The sequence below is a fragment of the Leptodactylus fuscus genome, chromosome 5, assembly GCF_031893055.1.
Source record: "Leptodactylus fuscus isolate aLepFus1 chromosome 5, aLepFus1.hap2, whole genome shotgun sequence".
Classification (NCBI taxonomy): domain Eukaryota; kingdom Metazoa; phylum Chordata; class Amphibia; order Anura; family Leptodactylidae; genus Leptodactylus; species Leptodactylus fuscus.
Genome location: NC_134269.1, coordinates 37,873,978 through 37,891,556, shown reverse-complemented (window position 1 = coordinate 37,891,556; position 17,579 = coordinate 37,873,978). Strand labels below are relative to the sequence as shown.

Sequence of the window (17,579 nt, the reverse complement as noted above, 5' to 3'; positions counted from 1 at the left end):
CTCTAGGGTTTACAGAGAATGGTCCAAAAAAGAAAAAACATCCAGTGAGCGGCAGTTCTGTGGGCGGAAATGTGTTGTTGATGCCAGAGGTCAGAGGAGAATGGCCAGACTGGTTCGAGCTGATAGAAAGGCAACAGTGACTCAAATAGCCACCCGTTACAACCAAGGTAGCCAGAAGAGCATCTCTGAACGCACAGTACGTCGAACTTTGAGGCAGATGGGCTACAGCAGCAGAAGACCACACCGGGTGCCACTCCTTTCAGCTAAGAACAGGAAACTGAGGCTACAATTTGCACAAGCTCATCGAAATTGGACAATTGAAGATTGGAAAAATGTTGCCTGGTCTGATGAGTCTCGATTTCTGCTGCGACATTCGGATGGTAGGGTCAGAATTTTGTGTCAACTAGAGATGAGCGAACACTAAAATGTTCGAGGTTCAAAATTCGATTCGAACAGCCGCTCACTGTTCGAGTGTTCGAACGGGTTTCGAACCCCATTATAGTCTATGGGGAACATATACTCGTTAAGGGGGGAACCCAAATCCGTGTCTGGAGGGTCACCAAGTCCACTATGACACCCCAGGAAATGATACCAACACCCTGGAATGACACTGGGACAGCAGGGGAAGCATGTCTGGGGGCATAAAAGTCACTTTATTTCATGGAAATCCCTGTCAGCTTGCGATTTTCGCAAGCTAACTTTTCCCCATAGGAATGCATTGGACAGCGCTGATTGGCCAGAGTACGGAATTCGACCAATCAGCGCTGGCTCTGCTGGAGGAGACGGAGTCTAAGATCGCTCCACACCAGTCTCCATTCAGGTCCGACCTTAGACTCCGCCTCCTCCGGCAGAGCCAGCGCTGATTGGCCGAAGGCTGGCCAATGCATTCCTATTGGTAGCAGTGCTGAGCCAGTTCTGCTCAACTACACCGTGTGCCGGTCAGCCCATCTGATATAGCAGAGCCGAGTGTGTACTGATGGGCTGACTGGCACACGGTGTAGTTGAGTAGAACTGGCTCAGCACTGCTAAGTCTCTGCAGTAGCAGGCTCTGCTACATCAGATGTAGCAGAGCCGAGTGTGCACACTCGGCTCTGCTATATCAGATGGGCTGACCGGCACACGGTGTAGTTGAGCAGAACTGGCTCAGCACTGCTACCAATAGGAATGCATTGGCCAGCCTTCGGCCAATCAGCGCTGGCTCTGCCGGAGGAGGCGGAGTCTAAGGTCGGACCTGAATGGAGACTGGTGTGGAGCGATCTTAGACTCCGCCTCCTCCAGCAGAGCCAGCGCTGATTGGTCGAGTTCCGTACTCTGGCCAATCAGCGCTGTCCAATGCATTCCTATTGGAAAAAGTTTATGTCACAAAAATCACAATTACACACCCGATAGAGCCCCAAAAAGTTATTTTTAATAACATTCCTACCTAAATAAAGGTTATCCCTAGCTATCCCTGCCTGTACAGCTATCCCTGTCTCTTAGTCACAAAGTTCACATTCTCATATGACCCGGATTTGAAATCCACTATTCGTCTAAAATGGAGGTCACCTGATTTCGGCAGCCAATGACTTTTTCCGATTTTTTTCGATGCCTCCGGTGTCGTAGTTCCCTTGGTACCAATTGAGCATCGTTGCAACGCCAAAGCCTACCTGAGTATTGTTGCTGACCATGTCCATCCCTTTATGACCACAATGTACCCAACATCTGATGGCTACTTTCAGCAGGATAATGCAATGCCATGTCATAAAGCTGGAATCATCTCAGACTGGTTTCTTGAACATGACAATGAGTTCACTGTACTCCAATGGCCTCCACAGTCACCAGATCTCAATCCAATAGAGCATCTTTGGGATGTGGTGGAACGGGAGATTCGCATCATGGATGTGCAGCCGACAAATCTGCGGCAACTGTGTGATGCCATCATGTCAATATGGACCAAAATCTCTGAGGAATGCTTCCAGCACCTTGTTGAATCTATGCCACGAAGAATTGAGGCAGTTCTGAAGGCAAAAGGGGGTCCAACCCGTTACTAGCATGGTGTACCTAATAAAGTGGCCGGTGAGTGTACAAGGGATAATCCCCCACTATGTGGAGGTTGAATACCGTGACCCTCCCATGGTGAAACTGAGAAAAATCCCCAAGTAACTACAATATATCCAAATAGGAAAAATGCCTGAAAAGATACGTATATATGGTGAGAATAAAGATGAATAAAGAGAATAAATAAAGATGAATCACCTATCACCAAATAGCCAATGGTGAGATGGTTTTAATACAATAACCAACCAGACCATAATACAAAGAATATAAATATAACCATGGTTGTATAAATATATCATAAAGTAAAGAGTGTCCCAAAAGGGATCACTAATACATACCCATGGATACAGACATAATTCCTATGGTCCTAATAGAGCAATAGAAGAACAGGGGAGTACTCAGTACATCACCGATGGGACAACCAGAAACACCTGACGCGCGTTTCGCCGACACCCGACTTCGCCAGAAAAAAGCTCTTTAAGGTGGTGCTCACATCCCAATACGCAGTAGAAATGAAGTAATATCCAGTATAGAGAACAAAAAGCAGGGGGCGCTCACCAGAGCATTGCCAGGCTAGCCTTGTTCTGTATGCATCTTTCTCTCTCCCATATACAACTGTGGATGTTTTTATGGACGTTTTGGAATAAAAGTCTGCCTTTTATCAAACTCTCTGGTGAGTTCCCCCTGTTTTTCGTTCTCTGTACATCATGTACAGTCCTATGAAAAAGTTTGGGCACCCCTATTAATCTTAATCATTTTTAGTTCTAAATATTTTGGTATTTGCAACAGCCATTTCAGTTTGATATATCTAATAACTGATGGACACAGTAATATTTCAGGATTGAAATGAGGTTTATTGTACTAACAGAAAATGCGCAATATGCATTAAACCAAAATTTGACCGGTGCAAAAGTATGGGCACCTCAACAGAAAAGTGACATTAATATTTAGTAGATCCTCCTTTTGCAAAGATAACAGCCTCTAGTCGCTTCCTGTAGCTTTTAATCAGTTCCTGGATCCTGGATAAAGGTATTTTGGACAAACAATTCAAGTTCAGTTAAGTTAGATGGTCGCCGAGCATGGACAGCCCGCTTCAAATCATCCCACAGATGTTCAATGATATTCAGGTCTGGGGACTGGGATGGCCATTCCAGAACATTGTAATTGTTCCTCTGCATGAATGCCTGAGGATTTGGAGCGGTGTTTTGGATCATTGTCTTGCTGAAATATCCATCCCCGGCGTAACTTCAACTTCGTCACTGATTCTTGAACATTATTCTCAAGAATCTGCTGATACTGAGTGGAATCCATGCGACTCTCAACTTTAACAAGATTCCCGGTGCCGCCATTGGCCACACAGCCCCAAAGCATGATGGAACCTCCACCAAATTTTACAGTGGGTAGCATGTGTTTTTCTTGGAATACTGTTTCTTTTTGGACGCCATGCATAACGCCTTTTTTTATAACCAAACAACTCAATTTTTGTTTCCAAAATGAAGCTGCCTTGTCCAAATGTGCTTTTTCATACCTCAGGCAACTCTATTTGTGGCGTACGTGAAGAAACGGCTTCTTTCTCATCACTCTCCCATACAGCTTCTATTTGTGCAAAGTGCGCTGTATAGTTGACCGATGCACAGTGACACCATCTGCAGCAAGATGATTCTGCAGCTCTTTGGAGGTGGTCTGTGGATTGTCCTTGACTGTTCTCACCATTCTTCTTCTCTGCCTTTCTGATATTTTTCTTGGCCTGCCACTTCTGGGCTTAACAAGAACTGTCCCTGTGGTCTTCCATTTCCTTACTATGTTCCTCACAGTGGAAACTGACAGGTTAAATCTCTGAGACAACGTTTTGCATCCTTCCCCTGAACAACTATGTTGAACAATCTTTGTTTTCAGATCATTTGAGAGCGGGCTGTCCATGTTCGGCGACCATCAAACTTAACTGAACTTGAATTGTTTTGTAGAAAGAAATGGTCCAAAATACCTTCATCCAGGATCCAGGAACTGATTAAAAGCTACAGGAAGCGACTAGAGGCTGTTATCTTTGCAAAAGGAGGATGTACTAAATATTAATGTCACTTTTCTGTTGAGGTGCCCATATTTTTGCACCGGTCAAATTTTGGTTTAATACATATTGCGCATTTTCTGTTAGTACAATAAACCTCATTTCAATCCTGAAATATTACTGTGTCCATCAGTTATTAGATATATCAAACTGAAATGGCTGCTGCAAACACTAAAATATTTAGAACTAAAAATGATTAAAATTAATAGGGGTGCCCAAACTTTTTCATAGGACTGTATGTGTCTTCAATTTCTCTAGTCTACTGGCTCCACTTCTGTGTTTTTTCATTACCCATCTCCTCCCCTGCTCACCCCCCAACCCCCTTCTCTAGAAAATGTATAGCAATTCACTGTGCATGCACCTGGTATAGCCCACTGAGTAATGGGCCAGGGAGACATATAAAGGTCAGCCCACCAGAGGGGTCTGAGAATACAAGGACAAAGGTGGCACAGGGCGGAGAAGTGGACGGGCTAAAAACTTGTGTATTACTGAGGGCGAATGTGAGAAATGGTATAGTGTATCAGGGGGACTTCCATATTGCAACAAAGAAAAACCTAAAAAAAAGTCACTATGTCACAAAAGCTACAGCTGACTGCAGGGCCGCCATCAGGAATTTTGGGGCCCCATACAGCCTAAGTGTCTGCCCCCCCCCCCCCCCCCCCCGCCATTTTAAAACTACCTTATTTTGTGTCATGCCAATTATGCATACCTCCCAACTTTTGGAGAACCGAAAGAGGGACAAAATGTGTGGCGCGCGTAGCCCCGCCCACTTTTGTGTTGACTCCGCCCACTTGTTAATTTTTCATGTGCCCGCACACAGTATAATCCTCCTACAGTCACCCGTAAATTATATGTCCCCCCTCTATCTCTCCCCCAGTTTCATATACACCCTTCATCTGCCCCCAGTTTCATGTCCCCCTTCCATCTCTGCCCCCAGATTCATGTCCCCACAACTCTGCCCCCAGTTTCATGTCCCCCTTCCATCTCTGCCCCCAGATTCATGTCCCCTCCATCTCTTCCCCCAGATCCATGTCCCCTCCATTTCTGCCCCCAGATCCATGTCCCCTCCATCTCTGCCCCCAGATTCATGTCCCCCATCTCTGCCCCCAGATTCATGTCCCCCATCTCTGCCCCCAGATTCATGTCCCCCATCTCTGCCCCCAGATTCATGTCCCCCCATCTCTGCCCTCAGATTCATGTCCCCCCATCTCTGCCCCCAGATTCATGTCCCCTCCATCTCTGCCCCCAGATTCATGTCCCCCTCCATCTCTGCCCCCAGATCCATGTCCCCTCCATCTCTGCCCCCAGATTCATGTCCCCCATCTCTGCCCCCAGATTCATGTCCCCCATCTCTGCCCCCAGATTCATGTCCCCACATCTCTGTCCCCAGTGTCATGCCGTCCTCTCCTTCATCTGCCCCCAGATTCACGTTCCACCTCCACATTAAACTTACCTTCTCCTCCGCTCCCTCGCTGCTCTCTGCATGCCTCTCACGCTGACACATGCGGCTGAAGGAAGGAGCTGACACAGGTCAGCTCCTCCTCGCTTCGCCGCTGCGTGTCTCTCTCGCTGACACATATGCGGCTGAAGCGAGGAGCTGACCTGTGTCAGCTCCTCGCTTCGCCGCTGCCGCCGGCTCCTGGCTCGTAGACGCGATGTGACACATCGCGTCTACAAGCCAGTAGCAGCGGCGAAGCGAGGAGCTGACACAGGTCAGCTCCTCGCTTCAGCCGCATATGTGTCAGCGAGAGAGACACGCAGCGGCGAAGCGAGGAGGAGCTGACCTGTGTCAGCTCCTTCCTTCAGCCGCATGTGCCAGCGAGAGAGGCGGGCAGCGGTGAAGCGAGGAGCTGACCTGTGTCAGCTCCTTGCTTCAGCCGCGTATGTGTTCAACTCAGATCTGCGTCCTCTGGACGCAGATCTGAGTTGAAACAAACAGGACATACAATGACTGCTGCCGGCGCCAGGGGGCCCGGGCCCCCCCCCATTTTTAAATTTGGCTGGGCCCCTGACGCCAGTAGCAGTAGTACTGGCCTATCGGCGGCCCTGGCTATGTCCTTAAGGGGCAAAACATTTTTTAAACATCTGACCTCATTGATCCCATGAACTTCCTGTTCTGAGGCTTCCTGATTCCTGCTGGCTTGTCTCTGTACTTCCTACACAAACATGTGACCAAACTTGTTTGGTCTAAATCAGAAGCCATTATTACACATTAATAATTATGGGAAAAATATACAAATCTGTCTTCCATTATGTAATTAGGAAGTCAGGTGCCTCAGTGTTGCATACCAATAGAGGGCGCTCACTGGAATGTGCAAGCCTGTCTTCCCTGATGTAATTAGGAAGACAGAATCTCAGTGAGATAGCCCAATAAAGGGCTACTTCCTAATTACATCATGGAAGATAGATTTGCATATTCTTCCCATGGTCCCTTGCAAAGTGGAGTGCTAATGGCTTAATAAGTCTCCAAACACCTATATGGTGATCTCTCCCCAAGGAGTGACGATATCCCCCTAACCCTGTCTAAGTCTGTCACCTCTACCAGGTTAGTCTTCTCTACACCGGGCTGACGAGATGCAATAACATCGAAACGGCCGTCCTCGATTGAGAGACTATACCTGGCAATAATCCCAGCATCATTGCAAAACAGGCCTCTTGGAAGATTGAGCATGATGTTAAAGGGAGCAGCCTTTATTGGGCCATATCACTGAGATTCTGTCTTCCTAATTACATCAGGGAAGACAGACTTGCACATTACACTGAGCGCCCTATATTGGTTTGCAACACCGAGGCACCTGACTTCCTAATTACATCATGGAAGACAGATTTGCATATTCTTCCCATGGTCCCTTGCAAAGTGGAGTGCTAAAGGCTTAATAAGTCTCCACACACCTATATGGTGGTCTCTCCCCAAGGAGTGACGATATCCCCCTAACATTAATAATTAGTATTAGTTATTAGAGATGAGCGAACAGTGAAATATTTGATATTCGTTTCGAGTAGAGCCTCAATATTCGACTACTCGACTGAATATCGAATCCCATTATAATCTATGGGAAAAAATGCTCGTTTCAGGGGAAACCACTATTCGACTAAAGGAGAGTCACCAAGTCCAAGAGTAGCAGGAAGAAAGTGTTTAGAAGGAGCGCTGTGCAGTTAAAGCGCACGGACCCCATTATAGTCTATGGGGTCCGTACGCTTTAACTGCACAGCGCTGGCAGTTGCGCTGATAAAAAGTAAGCTCCCTCATAACTGCAAGCTGCCAGCTCTCCCAACTAGTAAAGACGAGCCTGCGGCAAATCAACGCTGGTTTTGCAGCAGGCTCGTCCTTGCTAGTGGGGAGAGCTGGCAGCTTGCTGTTACGAGGGAGCTTACTTTTTTGTCATAGGAATGCATTGCCCAGCATTGATTGGCCAGTGTACAGCATTGGGCCAATCAACGCTGGTTCTGCTGGAGGCTCGTCTGTGAGGAGGCGGAGTCTAAGATCGGACCACAATGGAGACTGCTGTGGTCCGATCTTAGACTCCGCCTCCTCACAGACGAGCCTCTGGCAGAACCAGCGTTGATTTGCTGAATAATATACACTGTATAGCATTTGTCCAATCAACGCTGGTTCTGAATCAAATATTTACTGCGAATAGCTAGTAGTATTCAATCGAGTACAAATATTTTGAATACCGTAGTATTCTATCTAATACCTAATCGATCGAATACTACTCGCCCATCTCTATTAGTTATTATTACTATTATTACAACTCACTTCAGTCCCCAAAACATATTAAACAGAGGCCCAGGGGAAATTCAGGAGTATAATAAACACTGACAACTCAGGCCGGGTTCACTTCAGCAATTGTTTTCCATTCGGAGATTCCGTCCCCGAATGTGCTTGAAAAATATAAGCAGGACTTTTCTATCTGCGTTTTTTGGGCAGAAACCCAGCGGAATTCCATTTGGGTCCCCAAGTGGACCTGAAGAACAGAAACACAGGGGCAACACGGTGTCTCATTGGTTAGTATTGTAGCCTTGCAGTGTTGGAATTCTGGGTTCAAATCCTACCAGGAACAACATCTGCAAGGAGTTTGTATGTTCTCCCTGTGTTTGCGTGGATTTCCTCCCATTCTACAAAGACATACTGATAGGGGAAAAAATGGACATTGTGATCCCTATATGGGGCTCACAATCTACACAAGGAAAAAAAAAAAGAACGGAAACAAAAGTGCATGTGTGAACCTAGAGTCACCTCTCCTAGGATTTAGGATTTGTCTGAATGTGAAATTTTTGGACTATTCGTAATGAACCCAGCTTGTTACGAACTGCTTTGCTCATCTCTAACAATGGATGACCCCCTTTAAGCAGCAGGGATGGACCTAGGACGATACAGATGTGCTGGCTCTGAATGTAAATCACTGTGTTCTCATTCACTGACAGCAAACTAAGATCTTGAGAAATTGAAGCAGAAAGCCCTTTGGTACTGTGACATGTTATCATGAGCACATTGCTTACGCTACTTTATGTGAACCTAAAATAATACCGCCCCTATAACATTTCATACAATAATATTTCACCTTCATCTGACCATCATCTACTGGACCCTTGGATGTTGCTATCAGCTATAAACATAGTATAAAGCAATGCACAAAATTCATACTTACAAAACTCCAAAATGTACTAAACTAAAAAACCCGATCTGTCACCAAACTATGCAAAAATTCCACAATGCAACAATCCTAAAACATAAAGTATAACCCTTTCCATGCCAGACATTCTTGCAGTGTAAAGGTACAAGTGACCTTTAGTTGATATCTCGGCAGTCGCCCTGTTAAAGGTCAGTACCAGCTGTCACTGTTGGGCGAGCCTATTTTAAGCCTCTTCCCCCTTTCCACTTCTCCCATTGGACACCTGTTGCTGTCTAGTGATTGGAGACCATGAGAAGTAACGCTGGGTATATAAGCTCCATGACCTGAGCCTGACTGGGGGGACATTTCAGGGACCAGGACATTCATCTGACTACTTCACGGCTTTGTTTCCCCACTTACAATCCACAGTAAACATTCAGAGGCCATCAGCCCAAGACATATTCGTCCCAGCTCTAGGTCCGACACACTTTTAGTAGTCACCATGCCTCACCGTTTGGTAATTGTCCGTCATGGAGAAAGCTCATGGAACCAGGAAAATCGGTTCTGTGGCTGGCATGATGCTGAACTCAGCGAGAAGGGAGTAGAGGAAGCTAAAAGGGGCGCTCAAGCCATTAAAGACTCAAAGATGGAGTTCGACATCTGCTACACATCTGTACTGAAGAGGGCGGTGCGCACACTGTGGTATATACTGGATGGCACAGATCAGATGTGGTTGCCAGTACACAGGTCTTGGAGGCTGAATGAGCGTCACTATGGAGGGTTGACTGGACTCAACAAGGCAGAAACAGCTGAAAAGCACGGAGAGGAGCAAGTAAAGATCTGGAGGAGGTCCTATGACATCCCACCACCACCCATGGGAGAAGATCATCCATTCTACAAGCTCATATCCAAGGTAAGACTTCCATTAACAAGCTTATACCATAAAGTAAAGTTATCCCCTAGCCTCAGGATAGAGAATAAGTGTCTGATAGTGGGGGTCTGGGTGCTGGAACCCCCATTGATTATGAGAACGGGGGTCTGAGTCCCCAAAATTGAATGAAGCTGAGGTCACACCTATGTGCTGTCATTTAATTCAGTTCTATGAGGTTGCTGGAGACAGCCAAGTGCTGTGGGCTTCTCTACGGTAGTAGCATAGAGATAAATGAAGTGGCAGCAAGTATGTTCAAACAAGATTCAGGACCCTCATCCTAATAGTATGTGGGGGGCCCCTAGAGTCAGACACCCTCCAATCAGGCATTTATTGCCTGTCCTTTGGATAGGGGTTACCTTCTTTTTGTGGTAGAACTCCATTAATGCAATAGATAACATGTCAACTAGTACTTGTACGATCAATTTGCAGATCGTCACTTAGTGGTAAAATTCTGCACTGCAATGAGCTACATGGAGGAACCTCGCTGTCTTTCTGTACACTTGTCTTTTCTGTGGGTTTATGTGGCAGCACATTGGCCCACATTCACAGATATAAGAGTAGACATGCAGTCTGGAAATGCTCCAGATTTATCAAAGTGGCTGGTGCTGAATGATAAATCTGGTGCATCTGTACACGGACGACTCTATGTTTATGCCACCTATTAGTTGACTTCCTTTACCCCAGAATTTTACACCACAATTGTCTTGCACCCTTGCAGCTTAACACTTAACAGTGCAACGGCATCCAGTTGCGGCATTCCGCTCCGGATGAGGCCCAAATGAATGGACCTAGTCAGGAGGGGAGTGTCGCACCGCGGACTCTGCTGCAGAATCTACATCAACAAAGAGCAGGTCGCTTCTTTTTTCCACGAGCATCAAAACACCAATCAATGGGAGGCAATTTTTTGGACCAGATTCTGAGGTAGATTCCGCGTCAAAATCAGGTCCACAAATCCCCGTGTGACCCCAGCCTTACTAAGGAGAGTCCCAAAAAGCTATGGCCTATTCATTGCATACAGGGCCCCATATAACAGTGGCTGTGCTGGGTGTGCTATTGTATTATGTTCTGAGCCACTCAGTTTACCCCTTGGCTTTAGCTAAAAGAATTGGCCCTGGCCCGTCCATAGTTTACCTAAAAGTTGAATTTTAATTTGGTATTCTGTAAATTCTATATATTTTGACCAATGCACCAAGCTGTGTTATGATCAGGATAGGATTCCAGTCTGGAAATATACAAGAATGTTGCCATTCACTGACAGTAAGAAGAGATCTTGAAAATGGCGACAGACTGGATGTTCGGATTTCGTTCTTCGGGTCCTGAAAAACGTAAAGCAAAACCACTTAAAAAGCAGTTGCCTGCATAAACCCGCAGATCTCATGGACTATAATGGGTTCTGCCGAAGTTTCCACCTGAAAAATACAGAGAGAAAACTCCTGCCTGCACGACTTTTCTCTCTGCCTTATTTAAGTGGGTCCGGGGACGGAAACCCCTTACCATGCGCTAGTGTGAACCTAGCCTGAATTTCAAAATTTCTTAAAACATTTAAGAACTTTTCATTATGCCTTAACATTTATTGCATGAAATTGGAGATTCCCTTTAAACCAAAGCACTAGATAAATTGTAGGTGTTTATTTGGACGGTGTCAACTATGACAATGCCGAACCATTTCATAGCAAACCAATTAATGGGGGTTTCAATGCCCAAACTAGATTGGGTAGGCAATGGGTTAATAAAAATGGAGTGCTACTCAGCCCTTCTTACCCCCTCAATTCCATTGGTGGGCTTCTGGTTACTTGGACTCCAGTGATGACATTTGTGGCCCCCCCACATGACTGCTGCAGCCAATCGATGGCCTCTTGTCTAGCCTCTTCTGACCCCTTGAGTGACATTACTCACCCTGGGGTCACTAATGAGACCTGTGATAGGGTCTCAGCAGTCACATGGGGTGTGCAGATGTCACTAATGCAATGACTTTTGCATTAATTATTCAACCCAGAACAAATCTTTGGGCCGAAGCATCAGAACCCGAAACAAAATCAACCTTCAGTGGTTTTCCTATCTCTACTTGCAACAGAAATTTGCTGCAAAACTTTGTCTCATTTCTGGCACATATTGTCGCATTTTAAGCTCCACCCACATATTAAACACATATAATAAATGAAAGAATTTGTCAAACAAGTGGAAATATACAAACTCCTTGCAGATGTTGTACGTTATGATGATGAAGAGTGATGAGGTTCTTAACTATATCACTCTGGTTGGGTGTGTATAGCATAATCTCATACTACTCTGCCATAAAATGTATATACTACCGACATACAGGGAAATTGCTTACATGTCCTTGCCTGTCTGCTTCTTGCTCTACAGGATCGGCGCTACGCTGCTCTGACTGCCAAAGAGCTGCCTTCATGTGAGAGTCTGAAGGACACCATTGCTCGCGCTCTCCCATACTGGAATGATGTCATCGCCCCACAGATCCTCGCTGGCAAGAGGGTGCTAATTGCCGCCCATGGGAACAGCTTGAGGGGTATTGTCAAACATCTGGAAGGTAAGGGGCAAATTGATTCATAATGCATGTACATTAAAACTATTAATATATGATAAGAGTTACAAGAAATTCAAGTCTACCAAAACTGTATCCTCAGTAGGTCACGTCATCAATATATCTATGATTCCAGGCAAAAGGCCATGCATCTTTGTCAATACAAAATTTAAAGAGGACCTTTCACCACCTCCAACAAGTCCAGCTCTTTACATCATTTACTATTTGGTGCTCCGCTGATTCTGGCACAGATGGAATCTTTTCTCTAGCTCCCACCATTCCTGAGCAATCAATGCTGTTAGTTTTGCTGCTTGATATGCTGTTTAGGCTCTGTACTGTCAGGAGGGTGTGGTCAGGCAGAAGCAGACAAGGGGTGTGATTCTGTGCTCTGACATTGGCTGCCTCGGATTAGAGATCTGAATCATAACCCCTCTGAGACTTTAAAGAAGACCTTTCACCACCTCCAAGAAGTCCAGCTCTTTACATCTTTTAATTGGTGCAGTTGGAATTTTTTCACTGGCCCCACCATTCCTGAGCAATCAATCCTGTAAGTTTTGGACACTAATATACTATTCAGGCTCTGTATTGTCAGGAGGGCGGGGTCAGGCAGGAGCAGATAAGGGATGTGATTCTGAGCTCAGATACTGGCTGCCTCTGATTGGAGCTCTGAATCACACCCCTGCCTGACACCGCTCTTCTGACAGTACAGAGCTTAAAAAGGACATCAGGCACCAAAACTAACTGCTTGATTCTCAGGAATGGTGAGGGCTGGAAAGAAAATTCAAACTGTGCTGTAATCGATGGAGTGGTGCCTATTAACAAATGCTAAGAACTACAACTGGTGGAGGAAGTGAAAGGTCCTATTTAAGGCTAAGCCATGAATTTCAACCTGGATTGCAACACCTGGACAACCAGTACTAAGTAGATGTTGCAATGGTATATATAGTAGTGTAGAGCTATCAGGGGGCAGCCTCACAGCTCAGTGTCAGTGCTCGAGGGTGAGGAATGCCCCCCTGACACAGTGTCATAGTCTTGTATTGTGAAGGGGGCATGATCCATAGCCGAGCAATGACACTGAGTTGTAAGTTTGGTCCCCTGACAATACAATGATATCGGTAGCTGAAACTAACAACATTGATAACTGGAACCGGGTAACCTGTGAAGAAATGAAAGTGCACTGAACTCAACACACCAACATCTTTGTAATCATCTGTAACATGCCCTGTCTTATAAGACATGAAAGGTCCTCTTTTAAGGGTTATACTCACCTTATAAAGAATCGGCATAATCTCTAGGATCAGTGGGGTCAGATCTATGGGACTGCCACTTACCCAGAGAATAAAGGGCCAAATGTTTCCCATTTCCCCTTCAATGCTGCATTGTCAGCCATACAGAGAACCGCAGTCGAGCTCCACTCACTAGTATAGGACAAAGCAGCAATACCTAGATGAGCCGCTACTAAGTGTAGGATGTTCTAAGGAACAGACCAGCATGGACAACATTACTCACCGACCCTGATCTCTAGGAAGAGATATTGCTGGACTTTCCTACGGATAGGCCATTGATATTGGGATAACCCCTTTAAATCTTCAGCATATACAGACAGAACATGCACCGCTCTGCTACATTGCTGGGCTGAGTCGTACAGACTAAGGTCTCTTAAATGTCACTTTTAGTATCTGGCTTGTTGCTTGTACGCTTACACCTGTCCCCTCACATCATTTCGCTGGTTCAGTTACTCTGACCTTTTGCAATTGACCTTATAGTGACATTTCCTAAAATGACCTTACAACCTTCCTGCACCTGGGGTTAGCCAGGCATACTGTATATATAACGTTCTACTCTCTAGGGCCAATGAGTTCAGTCTTATTATAACCCGAGTAATTCTGCTTGTCCTCTATGTAACCTTCCCTCTTCCACCTCTTACTCCTAAGGTCTCCGTTACTATTCTTGATGAAACCCAGTCTAGAAGTCACTTAAAAATATCTGCAGCTGCTTCCACCTATTCTGTCCTCTCATAACACCACCTTGTGGTACACAGGGGTATCACGTCTGGTACCTGAAATATTTCTGAGACCTAAAACCATTTATTATACGATATAACCTTCACAGATTTACCCTGACTGGTCACTATAATGTAAAAAGTTATGATATGACGCAGCTTGTCATTTTATTTCCAATTATATGGTGCTGAATGGAAGATCGCTGTCCCACCCATTAGAAGCAGGAGGCTCTAAAGTAGTCCTCGAAGGTGGCACATGATTTTTAGGAAGTTCTTTTAGTTCAGGTTCACCATGCTGGTGAACTGGTAACGAACGCTGAACTTTACTATAACAATCATGTGCTACCTGGCCTTTGGAGCAGCAATAGCACATCCCAAACACTCCATGGGTCTGGCTGTAGACGCCTTCTACAAACACATGGAAAAGGGAATTGTAAGGTGATTTATGATGTCCTATATGAAAACAGGATATGATAGATGGAGAGAAGCTAAACTCTGTGAAATATAGGGTTATATGATAGATGGAGAGAAGCTAAACTTAGTGATATATAGGGTTATATGATAGAGGAGAGAAGCTGAGTTCTGTGATATATATAGGGTTATATGATAGAGGAGAGAAGCTAAACTTAGTGATATATAGGGTTATATGATAGAGGAGAGAAGCTGAGCACTGTGATATATAGGGTTATATGATAGATGGAGAGAAGCTGAGCTCTGTGATATATAGGGTTATATGCTATAGGGAGAGAAGCTGAGCTCTGTGATATATAGGGTTATATGATAGATGGAGAGAAGCTAAACTTAGTGATATATAGGGTTATATGATAGAGGAGAGAAGCTGAGTTCTGTGATATATAGGGTTATATGCTATAGGGAGAGAAGCTGAGCTCTGTGATATATAGGGTTATATGATATAGGGAGAGAAGCTGAGCTCTGTGATATATAGGGTTATATGATAGATGGAGAGAAGCTAAACTTAGTGATATATAGGATTATATGATAGAGGAGAGAAGCTGAGTTCTGTGATGTATAGGGTTATATGATAGATGGAGAGAAGCTGAGCTCTGTGATATATAGGGTTATATGATAGAGGGAGAGAAGCTGAGCTCTGTGATATATAGGATTATATGATAGAGGGGGAGAAGCTGAGCTCTGTGATATATAGGATTATATGATAGAGGGGGAGAAGCTGAGCTCTGTGATATATAGGGTTATATGATAGAGGAGAGAAGCTGAGCTCTGTGATATATAGGGTTATATGATGGATGGAGAGAAGCTGAGCTCTGTGATATATAGGATTATAGGATAGAGGGGGAGAAGCTGAGCTCTGTGATATATAGGGTTATATGATAGAGGAGAGAAGCTGAGCTCTGTGATATATAGGGTTATATGATAGAGGAGAGAAGCTGAGCTCTGTGATATATAGGGTTATATGATAGAGGAGAGGAGCTCAGCTCTGTGATATATAGGGTTATATGATAGAGGAGAGAAGCTGAGCTCTGTGATATATAGAGTTATATGATAGAGGAGAGAAGCTGAGCTCTGTGATACATAGGGTTATATGATAGAGGAGAGAAGCTGAGCTCTGTGATACATAGGGTTATATGATAGAGGAGAGAAGCTGAGCTCTGTGATATATAGAGTTATATGATAGAGGAGAGAAGCTGAGCTCTGTGATATATAGGATTATATGATAGAGGAGAGAAACTGAGCTCTGTGATATATAGGGTTATATGATAGAGGAGAGAAGCTGAGCTCTGTGATATATATAAGATTACATTAAAGGCTTATTCCAGTTCCTTTTTATTGGTAGTCTACCTTCAGACTAGATAAATATAAGATAAGAGGAGGTTAGATACCTGGGACCCCTGCTGATCATCTATTTCAAGGGGCTGCAGTGCTTGTGCAAGTGCAGTGACCCGTTCATTGTGTATATTGCTGTATATTGCACATGTCTGCAATGTAAAACGTAATTGTAACCATGTAATTCTAACCTCAATCCCATTCACTCCCATTCAGTCATGTGCAATGTAAGCAGTGAAGGGGTCAAAGCACTCGCACAAGTACTGTGGCCCTTTCAAACAGCTGATCTGTGGGGTTCTAAGGTGACCTAGCCTGAGCATAGGATAGATCATCAATACCAGGGACCTGGAATAACCCTTTAAGGGAAGATGACAGCATCTAAAAGCAAACTATAGTATTACACATTTCCCATTCAACATTGTTGGTACTTTTACATTTACTTTTGGTTTCCAGGGGTCGTCACAATCCATTCTCATCCACATCATCTTTACCATCTATTATCTCTGATACATTTGCATTTCTTCTCCTTCATGCAGGAATGTCTGATGCGGCCATCATGGAGCTGAACCTTCCCACTGGAATCCCCATCGTGTATGAGCTGGATGACAACTTAAAGCCCCTTAAACCCATGTCCTTCCTGGGAGATGAAGAGACTGTGAAGAAGGCTATGGAAGCCGTGGCTGCTCAGGGCAAGGCCAAGAAATAAAGGGAAGATCAAGCACTTAAGAGAAAGTAAAGTGGACTATTAGAATAAATCCTTCTCTCCTGGTCATTTTTCGCATATTTATACAAATTCTCTCATTTTTATTCTACTGTTCGTGCGTCCTTAGTCCATGTTATGTTGACCTTCGGCAGTCTTAATCTGACGTTACAAAGTGGAGGTGAGAACAAAGTCATAAATATCTAATATAAAGGGAATACCTGGCAATGGCTATGAGGACCCCTCTCCCTGGCAATGGCTATGAGGACCCCTCTCCCTGGCAATGGCTATGAGGACCCCTCTCCCTGGCAATGGCCATGAGGACCCCTTTTCTATGGCCATGTCAGTCTGTATAGCCCTACTATTCTTATCTTCTACAGGGAATGGGATACTAAATGAGATGGACAAGTGCTGAATTCTCCACCTCCAAGACTTGGGGGATGGAGGCATCAACCAATGTCAGAAACTTCCTGTAAATAAAGCAAAGCTTTGAACCCAGTGGGGAGAAAGGATTGGGCATGTTGAATTTCTCATGTTCAACCCTTTGCTTCTCTGGAGAGATACATGATAAGTTACACTCCTCCTAAAACTCCTGCCACATGTCACGATTTACTGGGCGACCCTTCTTCATTGCCACTCAGTCCATCTTCTCTGCATTCAGTGCTGTGTCTTCACAATGTAGCATTCATCCTCTATCTCTCATATCTATCTATTAATCTATCTATCTATCTATCTATCTATCTATCTATCTATCTATCTCCTATCTATCTATCTATCTATCTATCTATCTATCTATCTCCTATCTATCTATCTATCTATCTATCTATCTATCTATTTATCTATCTATCTATCTATTTATTAATCTATCTATCTATCTATCTAT

General features: G+C 44.6%; 1 protein-coding gene across 1 annotated transcript; it reads left to right on the top strand.

Annotated features, from left to right (window-relative positions):
* Positions 1-9,060: 9,060 nt before the first annotated feature.
* PGAM2 (phosphoglycerate mutase 2) lies at positions 9,061-16,751 on the top strand. The gene is made up of 3 exons (XM_075272943.1): positions 9,061-9,631; positions 12,017-12,197; positions 16,533-16,751. Exons 1-3 carry the CDS (start codon positions 9,221-9,223, stop codon positions 16,700-16,702), a joined length of 762 nt encoding a protein of 253 aa, XP_075129044.1. The 5' UTR covers positions 9,061-9,220; the 3' UTR covers positions 16,703-16,751.
* The last annotated feature ends 828 nt before the right edge of the window (positions 16,752-17,579 follow it).